Below are 23,235 nucleotides of genomic sequence, written 5' to 3' on the forward strand. Positions count from 1 at the left end.
TTTTATTAGATGAACATCCAAAGGTTTTGGTAATCCCGTATCACATCGCATTCTGCGTTCATAAGATTTGTTTATGACTATTTCACGTACAGTTGAAACAGAAATTTTGCTCAAACCTGATGTTCTTGTAATGGTTTGTTACCCTCGAAACCAAACTTGAGATGTAGATTCTAATATACATTGAAATATACTCTCTGTGTTTACCATCGCTATTGAAATCACTACACAGGAAAAAGTCTGCGTTGTTATCACACTCGTTATTACTATCAGTACACATTTTAAACAAATCACAAAAATTTCAAGTAATTATAACTGCACCAATATCGAATTTCAACACTCAAATCGCGATCAGTTCCTGAACTGAACATTGAAGACACAACGGCGATACTCATTCCCACATTCTATTCGTCACCGTAACATCAGCCAATCATGAAACTCTGTTAGTAAAAATTATTCAATACGAACCGCCAATTCTTCAGTCCACGTGAACTAGTTGGCAGCGGAATTATTTCTCTGTATTGGGTTTTTTGGCCTTCGATATGCCGATAGCTTCCTATTCACAATATACCAATTATACCAACATGAACAATTCGCTAATCGAATGTATGTAGCCCGCGAAATTTGAAAATTCACCTTATTTTTTGAGCATACCTCGTATATCTGTTTAAAATCTGTTTATAGGGAAAATAAGACTGTACGAATACAATTAGTATCTTTGTCTGAGTATTCTGATAACTTTTTGCATTCGTAGAATAGGTATAAAGTCATCCGTTTTTGTTCTGTACTAGTTGGTTACACCGCCACCGGTCGATACGTTTATTGTTTCCTTACGTGAAAGTAAATTTAACTTTAAATAAACACAGAAACTTTGCGTGTTTCATGCCAGTAAACCGCCAAATAAACAGGGTTTTGCTAATTTTATTAGATTTTCCTTGTTAACGATTGAGATGCCTTCAACTTCGAACTCTCCTCTGAATTTGTTTTTAGGTAGTTTGGCGAATTAGATTTATTTGACTTTATTGAAGTTGGCACGCGATCCAAGTTCCAAGTGATTTTCTAAGGTAATAATATTTAGCTTTCAATTCAGTTCATTATATCTTCTCATATAAAAAATGTTGGATGTAGCAGGGTCTAACATAAATATAGTTTAAAAAACTGAAAAACACGCTTTTGAAGAACATCGAATTAAAAAGTTAAAAATATTTTTTTAAATAAGCTTAAAACAATAACGAACGAACTATAGTCCGTTCATAATTTGTTGATAGCTCACTGCAAGTTTCACCCTCATTAGAGAACTGAAATACAGAGAGGACAGCTAATATGATATAATAACAAAAACCAAACTAAAACTGGCAGTTTAAGATGTTTTTGACTAACCCACCTTGTATCTGAAGAAATACAATACAGCTATAAAACTTTTAATCCGATTATGTAGGTATTTTGAGTGGAAATGAGTGACCAGTGTCGTAGAGTATATGATTAAAACATTAGTTACTTTAAATAAATAAATATATTAATATCCTTAAACTGTAGGTACTGTAAACTGTATTTTTATTTAAAAAAAAATTCTTTATTTTATTCAAAAATAATAAGTTACTTGCAATTTGTAAAAGATACATTTATTTAATTAATACCTATTTTTAAATGATATAAACTACGATTACTTACAAAACTATTCAAATTCAAAATAAACAGGATCATCTTCGGAATCCAAGTCGTCTTGCAGGTTAATAATTAGCGGTTGTGTCTCTACAGTCGCATCAATTATATTGTCAAGATCCCACATTTTTTGTTCTTCTTCTATTGCATGTCTTACTGCATCTCGCCAATTTTGTTCTGTAATATGTTGTAAAGACTCATATAACAATTCACGTACAGCTTGTATTTTATATGACGTATTTTTTCTAGCCACATAGCTTTTCATTTGTGCCCAAATGAGTTCAATTGGATTTAATTCGCAGTGGAAGGGTGGAAGTCTAAGGACTGTGATGTTTCGTCTTTCCGCCATTTTGTCAACTACGTATTTTTTGAACTTAGATTTGTGTTGCCGGGCAATTTTTAAAAGTTCTGCTTTAACCATTCCATCTTCGTAAGGCAGGGACTTATTTCGCAGCCAGTCAATGATATCCTGTTTCTTCCACGCAGTCGTTGGAAGTCTTTCAACTAGTCGTGAATGATAAGGTGCATTATCTAATACTATAATTGAGTTTGGTGGTATATGTTCAATCATCTGCTCAAAATACTCTTCGAAAACATCAGCTGTCATCTCCTCGTGATAGTCTTTTGTGCTTTTGGATTCAAATTCCAACAAACCATGCTTAGCAAATCCTTTTTCACTGCCAATGTGAGAAACTATTAATCTACTGCCTTTACCAGAGGGTGGGGAAATACCAGTAGACCAACCTTCCATAAAGGCTTGCCTGGAGCTTGATATATTTTTATCTGTCCAAATTTTTGTGAGAGTATGACCTGCGTTTACCCACGTTTCGTCCTGATAGTAAATTGGCCTTCCTTCAGCCCGAAATTTTCGTATAGATCTTAGATACTTTCTTCTCCAACATATTATCTCTTCCCGGTCAATCAAAAGTGATTTTCGGTCTGATTTCTCCCACCGGAAATTTAATTCTTTTAAAACTTGCCACAATTTGGTTCGTCCGACATGAGGCAAATCCGGGTCGTCTCTAACTTCTTGTAAAATTTTGTTTAAGTTGGGTATTTCTTTTTTGTAAAAAAATTCGTGAATTTTCCTTCGAATACCATTTTTGGCAAATTCATCAATTTCAATAGGTTTTCTCCCCCTCTTTAAGTATTCGTTTGTATTTGGGTTAGCTATACCTTTTTTTTTTCTGATAGGAACCTATATATTGTTGACTCCCCTACGCCCGTCATGTTGGCACAACTCTTGATTATGTTCTGAACAGTGTTTGTGGGATTCTGAGAAACCAGCGCATCGTGAACGTTCAAAACAATAGTCTTCTTTCTTGGTGAATAGACAGACTTACTGACTGTACGCAACAGTACCGGTGTAAAACTTGATGATGTTGATGATGATGACGAAGCCATCGCAAGCAATCAAACAAAACAAGCAGGAACGAAAGGTACGTATATGTTTGTAGGAATATGAAAAATATTACTCACGCACTGCACAAAATTCGCAAAATAAATATTAGAGACGTTAATTACTGCCGTAGACGCCGAAACACCAACGAGCCGTAAATTAAATGCGATTAAAAAATGTACTAAACCAAAAATTATTTTCGTTCGTAACAACTTCACTTTTTCAAGGCAAGTTTCGAATATAAACTGAAGCTTTATATTTAATGAATAAACACCTCAGGAACCTCCGCCTATGATTTTACGAGTTTTACGACCGTTTTATGACTTGGGCCCTCATTTTGTGCTATCGACAAATTATGAACGGACTATAGTATTATTGTGAAAAAAGCGACTGGCGCCTGATATACAAAAATATGGCACGAAACGCTTTTTTCACAATGATACTAGTATTTTTCTTCGTGATTGATTTAAGCTTAAATATTTTTTCAAACTATAATTATTTTTAATTTTTTAGTTTCGAATACTATAAAAGCCTGTTTTTTAGTCTTTTTGAACTATATTTTTATTTTATGTAAACTTTGGAACCAATCAGCCGTATATTGTTTGGAAAAATTTCCATTGATATTTTCCTATTCCGGAGAGGGGGCCTGAAAATCAGCTAAAATAATTAGGAATAAAACCCTACAACAAATCAAATATAGAAAATGATCGTGAAATAATGATAGGTCAGAAGAACAAACAAGATGTTAATACCTGATTTAATTCCATGAGAAATGTTTGGAACACAAACTGAATAGAGAAAGGTTTTTTTGTATAATTCACTAGGTACTCATATAAAAGTATTTGTTTCGAAATAATTTTTCTTTTGTGTAATTTAATGTTTATACGAAAATAGCTGTTTCAGAAGGCCTTTCCCTTTCAGTTTGTGTCTGATAGTTACTTCTTTGCAGGATCTATAGTTCGGATCCCCTTCTCTGCATGGTCCGTGACCATGAGAGAGCAGAAATTGGAGCATTTCTCTTTAGAGCAGCTGCCCGAGCAGCTGATGAACTCGGTATAGTTTTCGACACTGAACGAGGTGACCACAACTTTGTCACCGAGTTGGAACCCGTTCAGCAAAAAGCTCATATAAAAGCCGCAGAGATCATCACTTCTGCGGAAACACAAGGATGAGCCAATGCATGGGGTCTTCTTCAATAACATTGAAGACCTTGGCTTATCAAAGCGCCTGACGTTCGCTTTCCTCAGGTCGAGTGGGCTGAAGTCGGAAACTGAGGGGTTCATCATGGCTTACCAGGATGGTGTCTTCAACACATTAGTCTACCGCAGTCGCGTGATGGGTATAGAGGTTCCTGACACAAGGTGCAGGGCCTGCCGCGAGGCGCGCACTTGCTATCAGCATGTCCAGCATATGCGGTCTCGGCCTATATCCATCGACATACCGCGGCCCTAAGAGTGCTATATTACCATCTACGGCACTTTTACGGTATTGACGAAACACCGGTGTTGCCTTAAGCTCTTGGGGATATTGAATCCGTTGTGGTGAGTGAAAAGTGCCGAATTCATTGGAATTATTCGTTCCCCACCCTCAGGCTCATACAAGCTAATAAGCCTGATGTAGTCCTTCTCGATCACCAGAGCAAAACGATATTTGTCGTGGAGTTTTCAGCTCCTGGCGAGACGAATATCGTCAGAAAAGAGAAGGAAAAACGGATGAAATATCGAGATTTTCTCTTCGAACTCCGCAGACTCTATTTAGACCACTCTGTCAATATGGTTGTTCTGATTATTGGAGTCCTTGGTGGAATGATGTCATCTCTACTCTCGAATCTTAAAATCATACCGGCTTGCCGCACTAAGGCAGAAATCTTAGCCGCACAGATGCAGAAGGCTGTCATTTTTGGCTCACTGCGTTTGCTTAGGGCACACGATAAGCCCACATGATAAGATAAGCCACATGATGAGATAAGATCCAATGATCACTTACCCCACGGTGTGGAAGTGGTCATTGGTTGATAATGCTGGCGCGCCCTCCCAAATGTACCAGGGCTTCGGGGGATAGGGCCTGACCAGCGCACACTACGGTGGAATAATAATAATAATAATAATAATATGTCCTCATTCATCACAATAAGAAGAAACAATAAATAGAATTCAAAGAAATGATGAATAGGCGGAGTTCAGCTATTAGAACTGCTTTTAAACCCAACCTCGATTGTTATGTATTTTTATTATTTTTTTATAATATTCGGATATGTGAGAAATTGCTGAAATCTTTTTGCATATGTCGTGCCCTATCACTGTCGTGTAACCTCTCTTTCAACCTCTCTTAAAGTTTCTCATTAAACTTTTTTCGAAGTCTGTGAGGATGATGTTATACAACTTTGCCGCATTGTAGCAGAAACTTCGAGTAAACATTGCTGTGGAATGCCTATGATTGAGCAAAGTATGCTTATTACGAAAAGTGCCACTGTGTTATAGTGCATCAAGTTTTTCACGTAAGTAAGGCGGATATCCCGAAACAAGAATTCTATGCGTGAAACAAAGCAAATGGATTGCTCTTAGATATTTGAGTGAGAGCCAGGATCTCGAAAAATCTGTTAAAAAAGAAATGTTTTTCCGTTAATCAGCTGTCGCCCCCATACGAACGACAACTCTCAGAAGTTGAGAAACTTGTGCGAGCTGAAGAAATGTGTGATTTCTAACACGAAAGGACGGACTTATGTGATCATACTTCCGGATACCGTAGGAAAATCTGACACAACTATTTTATATGCTCTGGAGTCGCATTATATAGAATTGTTGTAAGACGGGCCCGTAGAAGTGTTTCACAGAGACTCAACTTCAGACTGTTAGATGAAAGGTATCTACTTGGATAAAGTTAAAAAAAATCTGTTTAAAATCTGTTTTTCCGTTAATCAGCTGTCTCAATACATTGAATGACGTTTCACACAGATGATTTGCATGCTTCGTGAATCACAAGTCTATATCTAACCACAAGCCCAGATTTTTACATTCATTCACAAAAAAAAAATGTTATTGTTGATACGGATCAACAATGACTCACACACGGATCAAATAACATGACTTTGGATTTCGTTGGATTGATAGTAGGATTATATGCACAGGATAAATCGTTTAGAGTTTTAAGGTTTCCGTTGATATTTTCATTAGCGGGTGTAATATATTTAAAGCTGAATGAACTATTCAATTGAGTATCATCGGCGTAGTGATGTATTTTACCAAAACTTAACAAATTCATGAAAGTCACTAATATACATTGCAAAAAGGAGCGGTCCCAGGACTGAACCTTGCGGTACAATAAAGAAGAATCCAAGGTATCGAATGCTTTACTGTAATGAAGCATTGAGATTCATCAAGTGATTTGAATATGTCGTCAGTGACGAGACTCAGAGCCGTAGTAGTGCTATATACAGGGCGAAATCCAGACTGAACGGGGGTAATAAGATTTTTTTCGTTTAACGTAATCTGTGATCTGTTTTTTTAATGATCATTTAAAAGGCATTTCAGATGGCAGGAACTATACTCATAGGTCTAATATCAGAGGGATCGTTACATTTTGCCAATGGCTCAACTCTGGCATGTTTCCATTGGGGGGAAATTTACTAGTCTCAATGGCAAAGTTGAAGATATATGTTATGTATTCCAATAAATGGGGCAAAACTAAATCCCACATACGGATTGTGATTTCATCAGAGCCTGTAGCATTATTAAAGTGCTTATTCACTCACTTATACATAATGTAGACTCGTACGAGTCTAAATTATGTATACAGGGTGTTCCTTAAACACATGCTAATATTCAAGGAGGTAATTCTTAGACCCATTTTAAGGAAAAAAACGTCCTATTGTAGACATCTTTGGCATATTTGGTACATATTTTCCATACCTCAAGGCGCATTTTCTGATGTACAATTTTCTTAAGTTTCTCTGCCAGTGGCGTACGTACGAGTTGTACGTAGTATATTTGTATGTATGTATATTTGTTGGCGAAAAAAATACTACGCCACTGCTTTATCTTGAATTAAAAATTATTTTTAAAATCTCCATACATTCTTGAGCACATTTGATTTGCTGGGTTTTCTTTGTCCGACGCATGGTTTTCGCTCAAAAAATTAAAAATCGCTTTACTCAAGGATAAATTCCTTAAAAATCTGATGCGGTATCGTGCATCGACTGAAAGCAAACTAAGAGATCAGATTTGTTGCAAAATAATTGAGGATCTAAAAGGTATTTGTTTGTTGTCAGATGCACTGTTCTCAATTAAAATTACGTGTCATAACGCAGCGCCGCTTAATAATTTTTGAAAACATAAATTTAGTTATCGTGGAATAAATGACGTGTAGCAGAATTCATTTACTGCACCTCTTGGAAATATGGAGTTTGTCGATATGTGATTTCTTTTAAAGATTAAAAGCAGAAAAAACAGCGTACCCACCATAGCAATAAAAAACGAATTCTCTGTATGTACAAACGTCAGTAGCTAATATTGATGTTGGTTTAAAGTAAGGTGTTGGTGTTAAAAACTGTCACAGCGCGTTTTGATTGATTTTGAAGTGTTATTGAAGTTATTTTGGTAGTCCACTGTTTTTCTGAATATCAGTAAATATGGTAAATTATACGAATGCGGAAATGGCGCAAATGCATTACGTATATGGCCTTGCCGATGGGAATGCAACAGAAGTCAGGCGCATTTATCAGGAAAGATATCCTAATCGTGCCTTACCAGATAGCCGAACCTTTTCAAATATTCATCGTCGACTTGGGGAAACTGGTAGTTTCAAGAAAGGGACTCCGGAAGGTAGACATCGTGTAGTAAGAACTCCTGAAATTGAGAAAGCGGTGCTGCAAGAAATTGAGGAACATCCTGAGACGAGTACGAGGAAGATCGCTAGAACTCTGGATATTTGTCATCAAATTGTTTGGCGTATTTTGGTTGATTTTTTGTTATACCCATACCATATTTCATTACTCCCCAGAGATTTTCCACAGCGTGTGAACTTCAGTCAGTGGTATCTACAAAGTATTGCACTAAATCCGCAGTTTGAGACACAAATTTTGTTCACAGACGAAGCAAATTTTTCTTGGAATGCCATTCAAAATTTCCATAACAATCGTGTGTGGGCTGAAGAAAATCCCCATGCAATAACCGAAACCCATTTCCAACACCAATTTTCGGTTAATGTATGGGCCGGAATTATAGGTGATCATCTAATAGGCCCATTTTTTCTACCAGGACGCCTTGATGGTCGTTCTTATTTACACTTTCTCGAAGAAGACTTACCTGGGTTATTGGAAGATGTGCCACTTGCGTTCAGGAATCGAATATGGTTCATGCACGATGGAGCCCCTGCTCATTTCAGTGTAATTGTCCGAAACCATTTAAATACAGTTTATCCTAATCGTTGGATAGGTCGCGGAGGACCTCAGCAATGGCCAACAAGATCCCCCGATCTCAACAGTTTAAATTTTTTTTATGGGGTCACCTTAAAACTCTTGTGTATAAAACTCCCGTTAATACTTTAGAAGATTCAAGAGAGCGAAATGTTGCCTCGTGTGAAACTATACGAAATACGCCGGGAATATTTGAACGGGTGCGTAATTCCATGCGTAGAAAGGCGGAAGCATGCATACTAAGTGCAGGTGGCCACTTCCAACAATTTTTATAATCATTTTTGGTATAATTACTAATTAATAAATTTGTGCTCGTCGTTTAGACTTACTTTTACAAAATAAAATAAAACTCGTTTTTGTGAAAAATTTATTTTTTTGCAGATTATGTTTTCAAATATTATTAGGGAATTGGTAATGCGTTATGAAGCAATTTTCAGATTCTCATTCATTTTAGAATTGATCTAATTTCTTAATTTGCTTTCTGTCGATTTTTATTTTTTTCAGTGAAAATCATGCGCTGGACAAAGAAATACCAGGAGATCAAATTTTAAAAATGATTTTATTTTGAAAAGAAAGCATTGGCGTAGTAGTTTTTCCTCAAAAATATTCAATGCGAAACCCGTAGGGATGCCGCTGTTTGAAAAAATACAAATTTGTGTACATTAGAAAATGCGCCTTGAGGCATGGAACATATGTACCAAATATGCCAAAGATATCTACAAAATTATCTCAGTTATTATTAAAAAACTGATTATTTTTGAAAACTTTGCCACCCTGTATCTCAAAAGTTAAGGCGTTTAGGACATACGTCCATAGGAAGTTTTTTCCTTAAAATGGGTCTAAGAATTACCTCCTTAAATATTAGCATGTGTTTAAGGAACACCCTGTATATTCGATAGCCCTTATTCAATATCGTTCGATTTTGTTCTCAATAACCATTACATTAACCACTATAGGATGTATTGGAAATACCTAAAATTCGAATACTGTTAGATGGAGAACAATTTTCACTTCTATCATCCTCATTGGTGCGTGGAGCTCGGTAGGCTAGATACAGACGATAAAATGGGAGAAAGGCACGCGACACGCGACGAATGGATGTAAAACTAATCTCATTAGTCCTTATCTGTGTATGAGTATTCAAAAAATAGGTCCACTTAATGCATTCCACTTCTGGAAAGTGACCACACGTGAAGGGTTACCTACATGTATCTGTTTAGGAACCATTATTTCTATCATATCATGTACATATGAATTCTTCAGATAACATTTCGAGAACTAATGGATACTTCGGAAATTTATTTGAAACACCTCAGCTGAAACGACCCGTCAAGATATTTAATGTTGTTAAAAACATTCTGAATTATGAAAAGTATTTTCATAATTATTCGGGCTCAACACTCAGATATGATTCATATGTTCGTCTAAAAACCTGAATTGCAAGTACCGACTGTTGTACCGTACCGACACTAACGTACTTATCTTACACCCTTTATAGTTAAAAGTCCATCACAGACTCTATTTGAATTTTTGTAAAACTTGAGAAAAATCTAAATTCCCACGAAAGTGTTTAAGCTAACGATGAATTGTTTTATAATTTTTTCACATACGATGTTTGTTAAAAAACTAAAGTGAATTTCTCTTTTGCTCCTTCAAAGTAGTCTCCCTTAGATATAATACATTTTTGTCAGCGTTTCTTTCAATCCTTCAGCAGTTCTGATATCAACTTTTCAGTATGAATTTCACTAGTTCAGACTTCCATTGTGTACTATATAAAATGATTTGAAATCCCTGAAACAACTAAAAAAGAAGAATTGAAAATGAATAGCTGAACTAGTGAAATTCACCATGAAACATTGTCAATCACCTTCAAACAAACGTTGAATACCGGTACGGACCCGGAACCAGCGACTTATTCCGAGGATATGAGAAGACTATGGTCAAGCTTACAAAGGAAGAAACTCACCTCAGTTTTCTGTGCAGAGCGAGAGACAACAACATCATCCCCAAAGGTTTTCTGCTGAAATCGACAATCCCAGGAGAGAGAGAGCTAAACGCATATTGGAACGCGCCAGCCGAGCACTGATAAGTTCACAAATCAATTATCACCGTTGGAAGAGGTCAACTTTGTTGCAGGATGCTACTGAACGATTTGAAGAGATAAGAAGAGAGACATTGGAAGATGATCATCGACCAATCCTTGCCAAGATTGAAAGCACGTGTTTGCAGATCCGCCAAGACATGGAGAATACCCACAACAGAAAGTGGGGGAAGTTAGTAAGGAAACAATGCCCAAATATAGACCGAAACCAGGACAACTATGAAGCCGCCAACGTCATCAACATGAGTTCCCGCCCGCTCACGGGAATAGAGGAATCCTTGTTGAAAAAAGGCCTAAATTTTGCCATTATGCCAACATCTGTGCCCACTTTGGAGATAATTACTGCAGTGGAATCCACCAGTTCCCTTATTGACCAGATCGAGGCAGAAGAGTTGAGATGGAAAATTAGAGAACAGCTGGATCGAGAACCAGTTCCAACATCTAACATCAGCATTGAAGAACGTAGAGCTCTGAACGGCCTATGTAGAGACAACACCATCAAGATCTTACCTGCAGATAAAGGAAACGCTACTGTGGTAATGGATACCGTTCTCTACGAACAGAAGATCGAAGAGGTTCTTCAGGAGGGACGATACACAAAGATCGTACGAGACCCTACTGCATCAATCGAAAGGAAGTTGTACCAGATTTTGAAAAAACACCAAGTCTATTTTTCGGACAAGGAAAGATCATGGCTAACACCGCACCACAGTAAGCCCCCTCACTTGTATGGACTGCCCAAAATCCACAAGAAGGACGTTCCACTTAGACCGATCATCAGCTCCAGAGATTCGGCTACTCAAAACTTGTCTAGATTTGTACTTCCCTTAATACAACCAATACAAGGAAAAACATCGTCTTTTGTGAAGAATTCAAGGCATTTTGGCGAACTACTAAGGTCAATTGAGGTCACACAGGTCAACTGATTAGTTTCGACGTGGTAAGCCTTTACACCAACGTTCCGGTGGAAGAAGCACTCCAAATCATACAGAGAAGGCTATCCGAAGACGGGAACCTGAAAGAGAGAACGAATTTACCTATAGAAGTAATTATGGAATTACTAGGATTCTGTGTACGAAACTGTTATTTCCAACTGAAGGACGAATGCTTTACACAGGATAAGGGACTGCCAATGGGATCGCCACTTTCACCAGTCATAGCCAACATATATATGGAGTGGTTTGAAACTCTGGCCATTGAAGAAGCCCACAAGAAACCTCGAGTCTGGTTGAGATATGTTGACGACACCTTCATAATATGGAATCATGGAAATACTGAACTAGACGCCTTCCTGAAACACATCAACAGCGTGAGACCTTTCATCAATTTCACAATGGAGAAGGGAATCCCCAAAACAAATTGCCATTCTTAGACGTTTTGGTGAAGAGGACCGACACTAAGTGGGAAACATCTGTATACCGAAAACCCACTCATACGGGACAGTATCTGAACCACGAATCCAACCACAATCAATCGATTTTAGGATATCTTTCCTGATAAATGCGCCAGGCTTCTGTTGCATTACCATCGGCAAGGCCATATACGTAATGCATTTGCGCCATTTTCGCATTCGTATAATTTACCATATTTACTGATATTCAGAAAAACAGCGGACTACCAAAATAACTTCAATAACACTTCAAAATCAATCAAAACGCGCTGTGACAGTTTTTAACACCAACACCTTACTTTAAACCAACATCAATATTAGCTACTGACGTTTGTACATACAAAGAATTCGTTTTTTATTGCTATGGTGGGTACGCTGTTTTTCTGCTTTTAATCTTTAAAAGAAATCACATATCGACAAACTCCATATTTCCAAGAGGTGCAGTAAATAAATTCTGCTACACGTCATTTATTCCAGGATAACTAAATTCATGTTTTCAAAAATTATTAAGCGGTGCTGCGTTATGACGTAATTTTAATTGAGAACAGTGCATCTGACAACAAACAAATACCTTTTAGATCCTCAATTATTTTGCAACAAATCTGACCTCTTAGTTTGCTTTCAGTCGATGCACGATACCGCATCAGATTTTTAAGGAATTTATCCTCAAATATTTTTTTATTTTTAATTTTTTGAGCGAAAACCATGCGTCGGACAAAGAAAACCCAGCAAATCAAATGTGCTCAAAAATGTATGAAGATTTTAAAAATAATTTTTAATTCAAGATAAAGCAGTGGCGTAGTATTTTTTCGCCAAAAATATACATTTCAAAACTCGTACGTACGCCACTGGCAGAGAAAATTAAGAAAATTGTACATCAGAAAATGCGCCTTGAGGCATGGAACATATGTACCAAATATGCCAAAGATGTCTACAAAATTATCTCAGTTATTATTAAAAAACTGATCTCAAAAGTTGAAGCGTTTAGGACATACGTCCATAGGACGTTTTTTCCTTAAAATGGATCTAAGAATTACCTCCTTAAATATTAGCATGTGTTTAAGGAACACCATGTATATATAATCAAAGTTTAAGTTGTTTATAGGTTGATACTGCAACTCAAGTTATACTTAGGTAGATCAGCCTTCAAAATTGTTTATTTTTCATTCATTCTTATACCATTATCAACATATGTAATTACCTGAATAAATTCATTTTATCTTATTTTTTTAACAGAAAACGTATATCTAACGTATGCATCATTGGGTATGGTAGTTAGTTATTAGATATGGAACACCAAGTTGACTTCTATCGGTCTGGAGATCACATCCCCCAGGATTTTTTTGTTATCAAAATTCTAATTGAAAGTTGAGAACAAAAAGTCATACTTGCTTTATTCTTACTAAATGTAAGGCCACTGTATTATTCTGGACATTTTTCCACAGTTCTGAATGAACATCAAAATGGTCATAAAATTACATATGCTTTGTGTACAATTATTGTTAGCAAATAGTATTCCAAATCAAATAAATTATATATCTTGAATCCCAACACTCTGGCGAGTTATCACTGATTCGAAAGGGCCGTACTTGGTCGTTTTGTTTCTCGTGTTGAAATGAAAACTTTTTGGTAGTTGACGAAAGTATTGATGGTATTATTTGAAGTTTTGTTACAGTTTTGAACGGTTTCTCTGAATTTAACTGACGTATAAGAGTAGAATACCTATAGGAATGTAGGTTTTCACGACTGACGTCAATATTTTGATTGGTTTTCGGGTTTAACCGTGGTCTTCTTAGGGCATTAACTCCAAACATTTCAACTGCAACTGCGACAGTCATCTTCAGTGGCTTGGTCGAAGTATTCTTCTTGAAGAGTACTTCGACCACGCCACTGAAGATGACTGCCGCAGTTGCAGTTGAAACGTTTGGCTATTATGACCAAAGAAGACCACGGCAAAACCCGAAAACCAACCAAAACAACACAATACTCACTTTTGATGAAATTAAAATATTTTTTCACAAATGAGGTGAACGACTTTTTTTTCCAAAAATCAAAATCTTTCAGGAACACTTCTTTTAAAAGATTTATTTGTTAACTTTCATAATGTACTGTTGTCTAATTCCCTTAGGATTTGAAACCGTGGGCACACCCTGTAAGTGTGGTCCACCGAAGTCACAAACTGGATCGATCCTGATCGAGCAAATGCGAAATTGACATTGCGATTCTTCTAGAATTTTTTTAGATAACTCCAATTCCTGTTGAGGATTGCTTGTATGTCTTGTTTCAGTACTAATTTCTTAGTCTCTCTTTTTCCTGGTAGGTTGAAAGTTTCAAAGCGAATTAAAAACGAAGTGAGAATTTCAATATTGACTAAAGTAGACTTACATTATCGTCACTATTGTATAGGTCATTAGGTTTCGGTGGAAATTCACTAGCAAAAAAAGTAATGTTCAGGGTTGATATAAATATATATATTTTAGATTGAGAAACAAAAATAATTATTTTCAGGTTTTCCGGAGAAATTTGTGATGAATATTCTTTGGTGAATTTTGGTATTCCGTGATGTTCTATATTACATGCTTCACGAACCCGAATGATAATATCAAAAAAAGTACAACCACTCTCCCAAAGTGGAAAATCAACTAATCAGGTTGAGAACCCGATGGGACTTTCTCACTATCAGGATACGATTATTACAGGCTGGATATCAACATAATATATAAAACTTAGTTTTGAACGATCATTAAAATTGTTTTATCTACCAAGGATTTCATCTACCAGGGATTTCAAATCGATTTATATCAAATTAGACAATGGAAGTGCGAAATAATGAAATGAATTAATTTAAAGTATTTTCCAAATAATTCATGGACCTATAAAATTTGAATATAACGAATGTCAATTTTTCGACGAAACATTTACGTTTCATAAAAATCAAACAGTCCTAACACGTGAATTTGAAACAATTTCATTGCATAAAACTCTACTACGTTCCAAAAGAGAAGTGCGGTCCTGTCCATATTTACCAAGTCACCAATTCTGTACAATGATAAATAAGTGGAGTTGGCTGCAATAAAAAAAATAATGAACAATACGTGAGTGCTGAGATCGGGTTTTGATTGGATAACGTACCGTAATGATAGGTTCTATGTAGCCACACTATACATTAGCCTAATCTACTGTAATATACCATAACAACAGAGTTTATACAAATCTACGAAATTAAAAAATGGTTTGTGCTCGACAAATTGCCTGAGTGTATTTGGGATTTGGGAATGGATTATTATAAGATAGTTAGGTTACGAATGTGATGAGAGGTGCTGAACGTTATGTTTTAGGAAGAGCACGAAAAAACCAATAAAAAAATAATCGGAGTTCGATTGATCGTTTCATGGAACCAGTTATTATTGAGAGAGATGGAGAAATTCCTTGCTTTCAATACTTCACGTGAAAATATCAGATGAATAACAATTCAAATAAACTGATATAAAACTGAATACTTGACAGCTGTGAACTAATGACTTTTATTTCTGACCGGGATATTATAAGCTTATATCGTCATAGTTACGCTATCAATAGAGGGTCATAACTTCCTTGGGACATTATAGATTTTATAATTCCCTCTACCTTTCACAAGTAAAAATAAATAGAAATGAAAACTGAACCATATTTTATTTATTCACGTCATTACAAATAATAAATGTACAATTTTGAAATGTTCCCTGAAAATTACTTCCGCCACTGGAAACAATTTCTTCTTTTGTATGGCTGGAGCTTCTGTTCACTACAGTCGAGGTACCTGCCTCTTCTGATGACAAAGTAGACAACATACGCGCCGTTTTATTTCTCAATTCGATGCTATCCTCCAAATACCCCTCCGCCACCGTGGAACTTTTCCAACCTCCGTGTCTTTTTAAGTTAGTCATAGTTGCTCCTGCATTGGCTAGAGCAGTAGCAGAAGTGCGACGAAGGCAATGTCCCGTATAGGAAGATGAGTTTGGCAATCCTAAATACATTGCGATTTTGCTGGGGATTTTCCCAAACATGTTTTTTCCAATTGGCTGAGATGTACATTTATTTTGTCGGAAGCTCAAAAAAAATCGTTCAATACCTTTAGGACGCAAAGACATATAAAGTCTTAATAAAGGCAAAGCGGAGAACTCTTTTTCATCCACAACTGTAAATTTCTTCGATACACCAGTTTTACTTTCCGGTACGTTCACTACCATAACGGAATCCCGGTCCTCTATATCCGATATCTTCATATTCAAAAGTTCCTGACTTCTGCATCTTCCAAAATAACCCATAATCAAAACAACCTATAACAAAAAAAAGGAAATAAATACACACAAAAAGGAAAATAAGAAAAAAATTACCTTATGCAATAAATGAATATCATTAGGAGCGTCCTTTAGGAATCTGATAACATCTTTAGGAGATAAAACAGCAGACTTTTTCGGCTTATAACTCTTACTCTTCCGTTTCAAAAAAGCCTGTAGTTCATTGAACTTGGTGATATCTCGTTTCTCATGTATAGTCACCATCGATTTTAGCATTGACCATTTAGTCCATAAAGAATTCGGACTATACGTTTCTGACTGAAACGAATAAACACAATTACTACCAAATCTACCGAAAAACATAGAAAATTCCTTACCAGTTTTTGAAAATATGCCAGAAATACAGTTTCAGTGACATCTTTTGGCATAACATTTTTCCGTGTCAGCCAGTCCAGATATATCTTGTATTCTTTTTGGTATACGGCTTCACTTTTCGATGGAATTAATGATTCTCTTGCTTGTTCAGCTTTTTTAAAATATCCTCCATTATATTTGGGGTAGAAAACACGTTTTCACCGCAAACACAGCTTGATAACAAAGTTCTGTTTATAAACAAGTAACATAGCAACAACCTAGCAACAAGAAAACTCTACTATAATCAACGGTACCTGATTCAAATATACCGGGAAGGTAATGAATTGGTACATTTTTCCGTTTCAAAAATGAACAAAATTTTATTGAAATCGGTCAGAAATAAAATTATCTATGTACCACGGGAATTAATGAGCCTTAATAACCTCAGGCAATTGCTGTCCCTCGGGCCAGAGGCCCTCGGGACGCAAACTTTGCCATCGGTAATTAAGGCCCTCCTAATTCCCTTGATACATAAATAACTATAATACCTACATAGATATCAACTGAGTAGGTGATGAAATACATTTTCTGGGGTTCTCACTATTATGATGAAAACAACAGAGCCACCCATTACAACATTTTCACACAGTAACGGTATTTTCGAACACAGTAACGTCAATATCTCCACAAATATTTATTATTCTCTGCCGTATATCCAATATTGAATCAGGTTCAGTTTCGTACACCTTTTGCTTCAAATAGCCTCATAAGAAACAGTCCAAAGGTGTCAAATCTGCCGAGCGGACCGGCCATTCTATAGGACCTCGAAGGCCAATCCAACGACCGGGAAAAGTAGTATCCAATTAGTTTCTTACTTGTCTGGGGTAAAGTGGTGGTGCTCCATCTTGTTGGAATACAATATCCATATCGAATTCATTAGGATTCACTTCGACGATTTCAGTGATGAGAGGGTCAACAGTAGTTTCCAGCATATTCAAATACAGTTCTCCTGTTGAATTTTGATCGATAAATAAAGGTCTTACAATATGGGTTCCCAATATTCCTGCCCAAACGGTAATTTTTTCTGGATATTGGGTATGTGTTTCCCGGAAAACGTGACGGTTGGTGTTACTCCAATAACGGCAATTTTTTCTGTGAACATTGCCGTTCACAAAAATGTGCATATGTCACTAAAACAAATATTCTGGAGATAGGTAGGACGCCTTGCAATGGTTTCCGTCATGATTTCGCAGAATTCTGTTCTTCGATCAGGGTCATCTTCAGTTAATGGGTATACCATTTCAATTTTGTATGGATGATACCTCTTCCTCTACAAAAGTGTCCACACAGTACAAGGAAACACCTCACAAACATTCGCGACGGAATAAGTAGACTGTTCAGGATTTACTACCATCTCACCAATTAATTGCACTTGCAGTTCTCTCTGAATGAAAGAATGACCTGGAGGCTTTTTGTTATGTACACTACCGGTAGTTGTGAATTTGGATACAAATTACCTCAAATATTTTCTACAGATAGGACGATTCGGAAAACGTTCATTGAAAATCCTTTCACGTCGCACCGTAAACAAAAATCGCTTCAATTTTTCATTCCAATGGACGAGAATTGGCCATTTTAGAGATTGTTGATGTAGTATCTACCTTTCTACTACTAAAACCGAAAACTCAATGAGAATATTCTATCTGAACAATGATGTTCATTGTCGTACTGACATTTTTTGTCGTTTTTATAAACAAAAAATAACTTAACAAACCTTATCGGGTTGTTGGAATTGCCATATGGCAGATAAAAAGGAATATTTGTAGAAATGTCTATATTAATGTGTTTGTCTTCAGGAAATTATTAAATGTTCCGCCATTTTGTAGTAGGTGAAGATATTGACTTCATATTCTAGAATTGTGAAGTATTCGTCAGAAGCTTCAAAATGATATGTCACAAGACCCCCTTTCCATTCAAGTTTTTTTTTCCAGATGACACCCAGTCGCCATCTTGAAAGTTTCATCTATGAATTTTGTATAGGTGCTCCTTAGGTCTTAGATGCGCACTAAGAAACCATTTTCAAACATTCCAACTGGGACGCCCCCCCGTAGAAGTATAAAAGGAGCGCCTTTATATATGAAAATCACCTTTTCATCACTGTTTCTTCATACCGCAATATTTTCGGAGGCTGGAATTTTGTATGCAGGTTCGTTTTATGTTGTAGATGTGCCATAAGAAAAAATTTGTGAATAATCCAACGGGGGCGTTAGACGCAAGGGAAAAGGCGAGTTCTAAAACAAAGATATCTTTTCCTCACTGTTTCTCCTTTCCCTTAAATTTTCGGTGGGAATTTTTCTTAGTATTAGCATTGCGCCCGTGCGGGGCGCAATGCTAATATAAAAAGCAATAAAAAATCTACCTTGGGACAAAATTTGAAATGTTTATTCAAGTTTCAAGGCATACTACGATATTTTTTCTTAGTCGAAAATCGGGATTTTTTATTAGCGATTTTTTTATTGGAAAAATCACTACGCCACTGGATTCAGAGTGCCTCTAAATAGGTGTGACCAAAATTTCATGAAAAAAATATTGTGACTGTTAACAATATATCATTTTTTTATGATTTCAACAATAAAGTGCCGCCAGATAAAAAAAAAAACAAATAGCGTAAATATTTTTAATAAAAATAACGGAATTACATTCACACAATTCAAGTAACAATGAAGCAAAACATTTTAATAAACGTAACTAATAACTAATTATTGAAATGTTTGGATTCAGTGCAACAATTAATTCTAACTCATATTCTAGTAGCCTCTACTAATCCACCACGTATTTCGATACATATGTCGTAGCGCTTACGAATGTTTCTGATTACGTTCCTTAGTTCTTGAGGGCTAATATCTGCACATACCTGTCGAATTCTTGCACAAAGTTCACTTCTATCTCTTGAGCGGTTTTTGTAAACCTTTTGTGTGAGAAGTTCCCAGGAAAAAAAGTCCAAAACTGTGAGGTCTGGAGATCTGGGTGGCCACTCTATAAACGGACTACCACAGCCTATCCATCGGTTTGGAAAATGTTCGTTAAGCCATTGCCTCACAGCTCTGGCATAATGAACTGAACACCCATCTAACTGGACAATTAAATTTGATCGTTCATTGATTGGCAGCTCGTGATTAGCATCCCAAAACTCTGTATTTAAAAATTCTAGAAACCTCTGCGCATTAATGTTTTCCTCAAAAAAGAAAGGACCAATAATTCGTTCGTTCAATATCCCACACCAGATGTTGATTTTTTGGGAATACTGGCTTTTACAGTTTATTACCCAGTTAGGATTATCCGCTGCCCAATAGCGACAATTCTGTGATGTCACTTCTGTATTTGTAGTGAAAGTGACTTCGTCGGTATATAAAATATTTTTTAGGAAATTTCCACTGTTTAAATATTCCCCTTGGGCTCATAAACAATATTCCAGGCGTCTTGCTTCATCGCCTTCTTGAAGTGTGTGTAAAAATTTTGGCTTGAAAGGTTTAATATTCTCCGCCTTGAGACATCTCCGAATAGTTTCTCGTGGAATATTCAAATCTAAAGTGGCATTCCTTATACTGGCATGGGATTATTTTCGAAATAATCTAAAATGATTTGATCATTCCTGTCATTCCTGTTTCGTCTCTGTACAGGATTACTTTTTAACATCATTTTTGATACTGCAGCAGTTTCATTGAATGTTTTATTTATTTTATTTACCGTACCGCAGCTAATACCGAGGACGATCTGGATGTCTCTCATTTAATACTCTACAAACCTCTCTAGTACTTCTAATGTCATCTCCCGAAAGGCGTACAATTTCAATTTTCTCTCTTACGCTCAATCTTGCAGCCATGACGCAAAATAATTCGAAGAACTGTAAGGTGAATATTGTTGACAATAGTACACTTAAATCTTTCACAAGTGCCAAACTGTAGTATCATTTCCATGGCACCTAAGATTTAAATTGAAATATCAGGTCTTAGTTTTAGTTAATTTGCGTGAAAACTTTGATGTATTTCCGTTATTTTCATTAAAAATATTTACGCTATTTGTTTTTTTTCCATCTGGCGGCAGTTTATTGTTGAAATCATAAAAAAATATTCTCATGGCTATATCTGTTGATATAGGGTGTTTTTTGTGACTGTTAGCTGTGTGAGTTTTCGAATTTTTGAGTTGTCATAACTTTGTTAATAATGAATATTTTTTCATGAAATTTTGGTCACACCTGTTTAGAGGCACTCTGAATCCAGTGGCGTAGTGATTTCTTCAATAAAAAAATCGCTAATAAAAAATCCCGATTTTCGACTAAGAAAAAATATCGTAGTATGCCCTGAAACTTTAATAAACATTTCAAATTTTGTCCCAAGGTAGACCTTTTAGTACTTGACATTTCAAAAAAAATTATTAAAATCGGTGTACAACTTCAAATTTTAGGGGGGGTGTTTCCATTAGAAATAGGTCACACTGTATATAAAATATAAATCAATAATAAATACATACAATTTTAAAAAAAGGCTAACAATATCGTAAATCTGCAACAAGAATTCTATACCAAGATTAACAACAAACTTCCCCTTCTTATATATTATTATTATATACAACTATAATAATGTCAAAAATCATTTTGTAAATATTCTTGCACACTGTAAAAACATTTAGATTTCAAATATTGTTTCATTCTGATTTTGAACTGATTAAAATTAAGACTTCTTAATTTCGACGGAATTTTATTATATAAATTCAAGTTTAAAGAATTCATTTTGGATGTTGTCAAAAGAAATTTGGGTATTTTCAGTAAGTCTCCAGATCTGGTGTTATATTCATGGTTGTGAGAGAGTGTTTCATAATTTTGGTTATTTTTATGTACCTCCAATATACAATGAAATATATATAAAGATAACAAACGCATGATATTATATTTCATGAACAACGGTTGGCAGTGGTCGAATCCTGGAGCATTTGCAATGATTCTCAATGCTTTTTTTGTAAACGAAAAACATGTATTGCTGAACTGGAATTACCCCATAAAATAATGCCGTAAGAAATTCTACTATGAATCAGAGAATAGTAGATGTTAAGTAGAACATCTTCGTTACAAATCCGTTTCATCTGCCTTAAAAGGAATATATGGGACGATATCTTTTTACATATATTCTCGTTATGAGTGGACCAATTTAACGAGTCGTCTAGTTGGATTCCCAAAAGATTTACAGAACTTCCAGTTCGTATATTATTTTGACTGGAGACGTAAATGGTTTGAGTTTTCAGTCTATTTAGTTTAAGCTTATTATAATTGTACCATATTTCAGCTTTGTCTTCAATTTGGTTGATAGTGCTATGGAGACATCAATATTCTTTTGGGATGAGAAATAGGTAGCATCATCCACATATGACACCATATCATGAGGGTACATGTCAAAGAAAAGGTCATTAATATATGTGATTAAAAAGAGTGGTGTCAAAAAAGATCCTTGTAGGACACTATGTGGATTTTCCTGTATGTTCGATTTGCTGCTCTTTGAAGATACATATTGTTTTCTACCGGTCAAATATGAACGAATAAAAAAAAGTGCAGGACCTTTTTATCCCATAAAATTCCAGTTTTTCGAGGAGGAGGTCATGAGAGACACAATCGAAAGCTTTCATGAGGTCACACAAAATTAATAAATACAAATAGCGAAAAACCCATAGGAAACGGAATATTTGCAAAAAAAAGTGCAAAAAATCGATAGTCGCGTACATCCTACTATATGTAGGTTTCGAAACAAATTTTAGGATGTCAAAATGCAAGTTTATACGAGTTCATAGCTGGGTGTCCCAAATTCCGAGATACTTATCTAAGATCACTGAACCATATAGGACAGACTCCAGAGTCGTGAATGTTGTAACTTCAACAAGAAGAATTTTCGGAAAATTCAGTTTCAAATTCAAATTTTATTGCATCCATTTTCTATTAACAATAAATAGATCGGATCAGTCCAAATTTACAAATCAAATTGTGTTTGATGATTATGTACAATTAAAATGACAAAAATAATGGTTGAAAAAAGAATACATTCTTGAATGTTATGAAACATCGAGTCAAAAACCTAATTTGAATCGGGTATTTCAGTGATGCATACTTCACCGCCTGTGAAAAATCACAAGACCATCACAAAGATAAAGCAATATATGAAGAAGCATGAGAAGGTCAGTACTGGAAATCACTAACCACAAAAAAGTTCGAATTCACGGAGAGAATAGAATAATATATTTATTGAAATAGTGTTAAGAATCACACGTTAAAAGGTAAGGCCTCGTTAGTCCTTGGCTCCCACAAGTTTCTCAACTTCTGAGAGTTGTCGTTCGTATGGGGGCGACAGCTGATTAACGGAAAAAACCAGAACAGAAACAGGTAATCCTAATACACAATATTATATAAAACATATAACTAACATAGAAATTGAAAATAATTATATAAAAAACTTGAAATGTAGATATAGTTAAAAATTTATTTTAGTTTGAAAAATAACAACATAATATGCTATTAAAAATACATAGCAATATAGGTGCAGCTCAAATACAATAATAAAAAGCAGAAAACAACATACAAATACTGTATTTATTAAT

General features: G+C 35.6%; 2 protein-coding genes across 2 annotated transcripts in view; one reads left to right on the plus strand and one right to left on the minus strand.

The window, feature by feature from the left end:
- The window catches only part of Al (aristaless), a 310,346-nt gene that overhangs the window by 85,088 nt on the left and 202,023 nt on the right, over positions 1 to 23,235 (plus strand). The gene's annotated exons all lie outside the window — the stretch shown is intronic.
- LOC141486858 (uncharacterized) lies at positions 15,562 to 17,158 on the minus strand. The gene is made up of 3 exons (XM_074185432.1): positions 16,620 to 17,158; positions 16,339 to 16,560; positions 15,562 to 16,281 (listed from the first exon to the last, which is right to left on the minus strand). The coding sequence occupies exons 1-3, from the start codon at positions 16,668 to 16,670 to the stop codon at positions 15,634 to 15,636; spliced, it is 921 nt and encodes a 306-aa protein (XP_074041533.1). The 5' UTR covers positions 16,671 to 17,158; the 3' UTR covers positions 15,562 to 15,633.

Source organism: Leptinotarsa decemlineata, unplaced genomic scaffold (assembly GCF_025532065.1).
Source record: "Leptinotarsa decemlineata unplaced genomic scaffold, Ldec_3_MD MMD2_tig00026374_RagTag_RagTag, whole genome shotgun sequence".
NCBI lineage: Eukaryota > Metazoa > Arthropoda > Insecta > Coleoptera > Chrysomelidae > Leptinotarsa > Leptinotarsa decemlineata.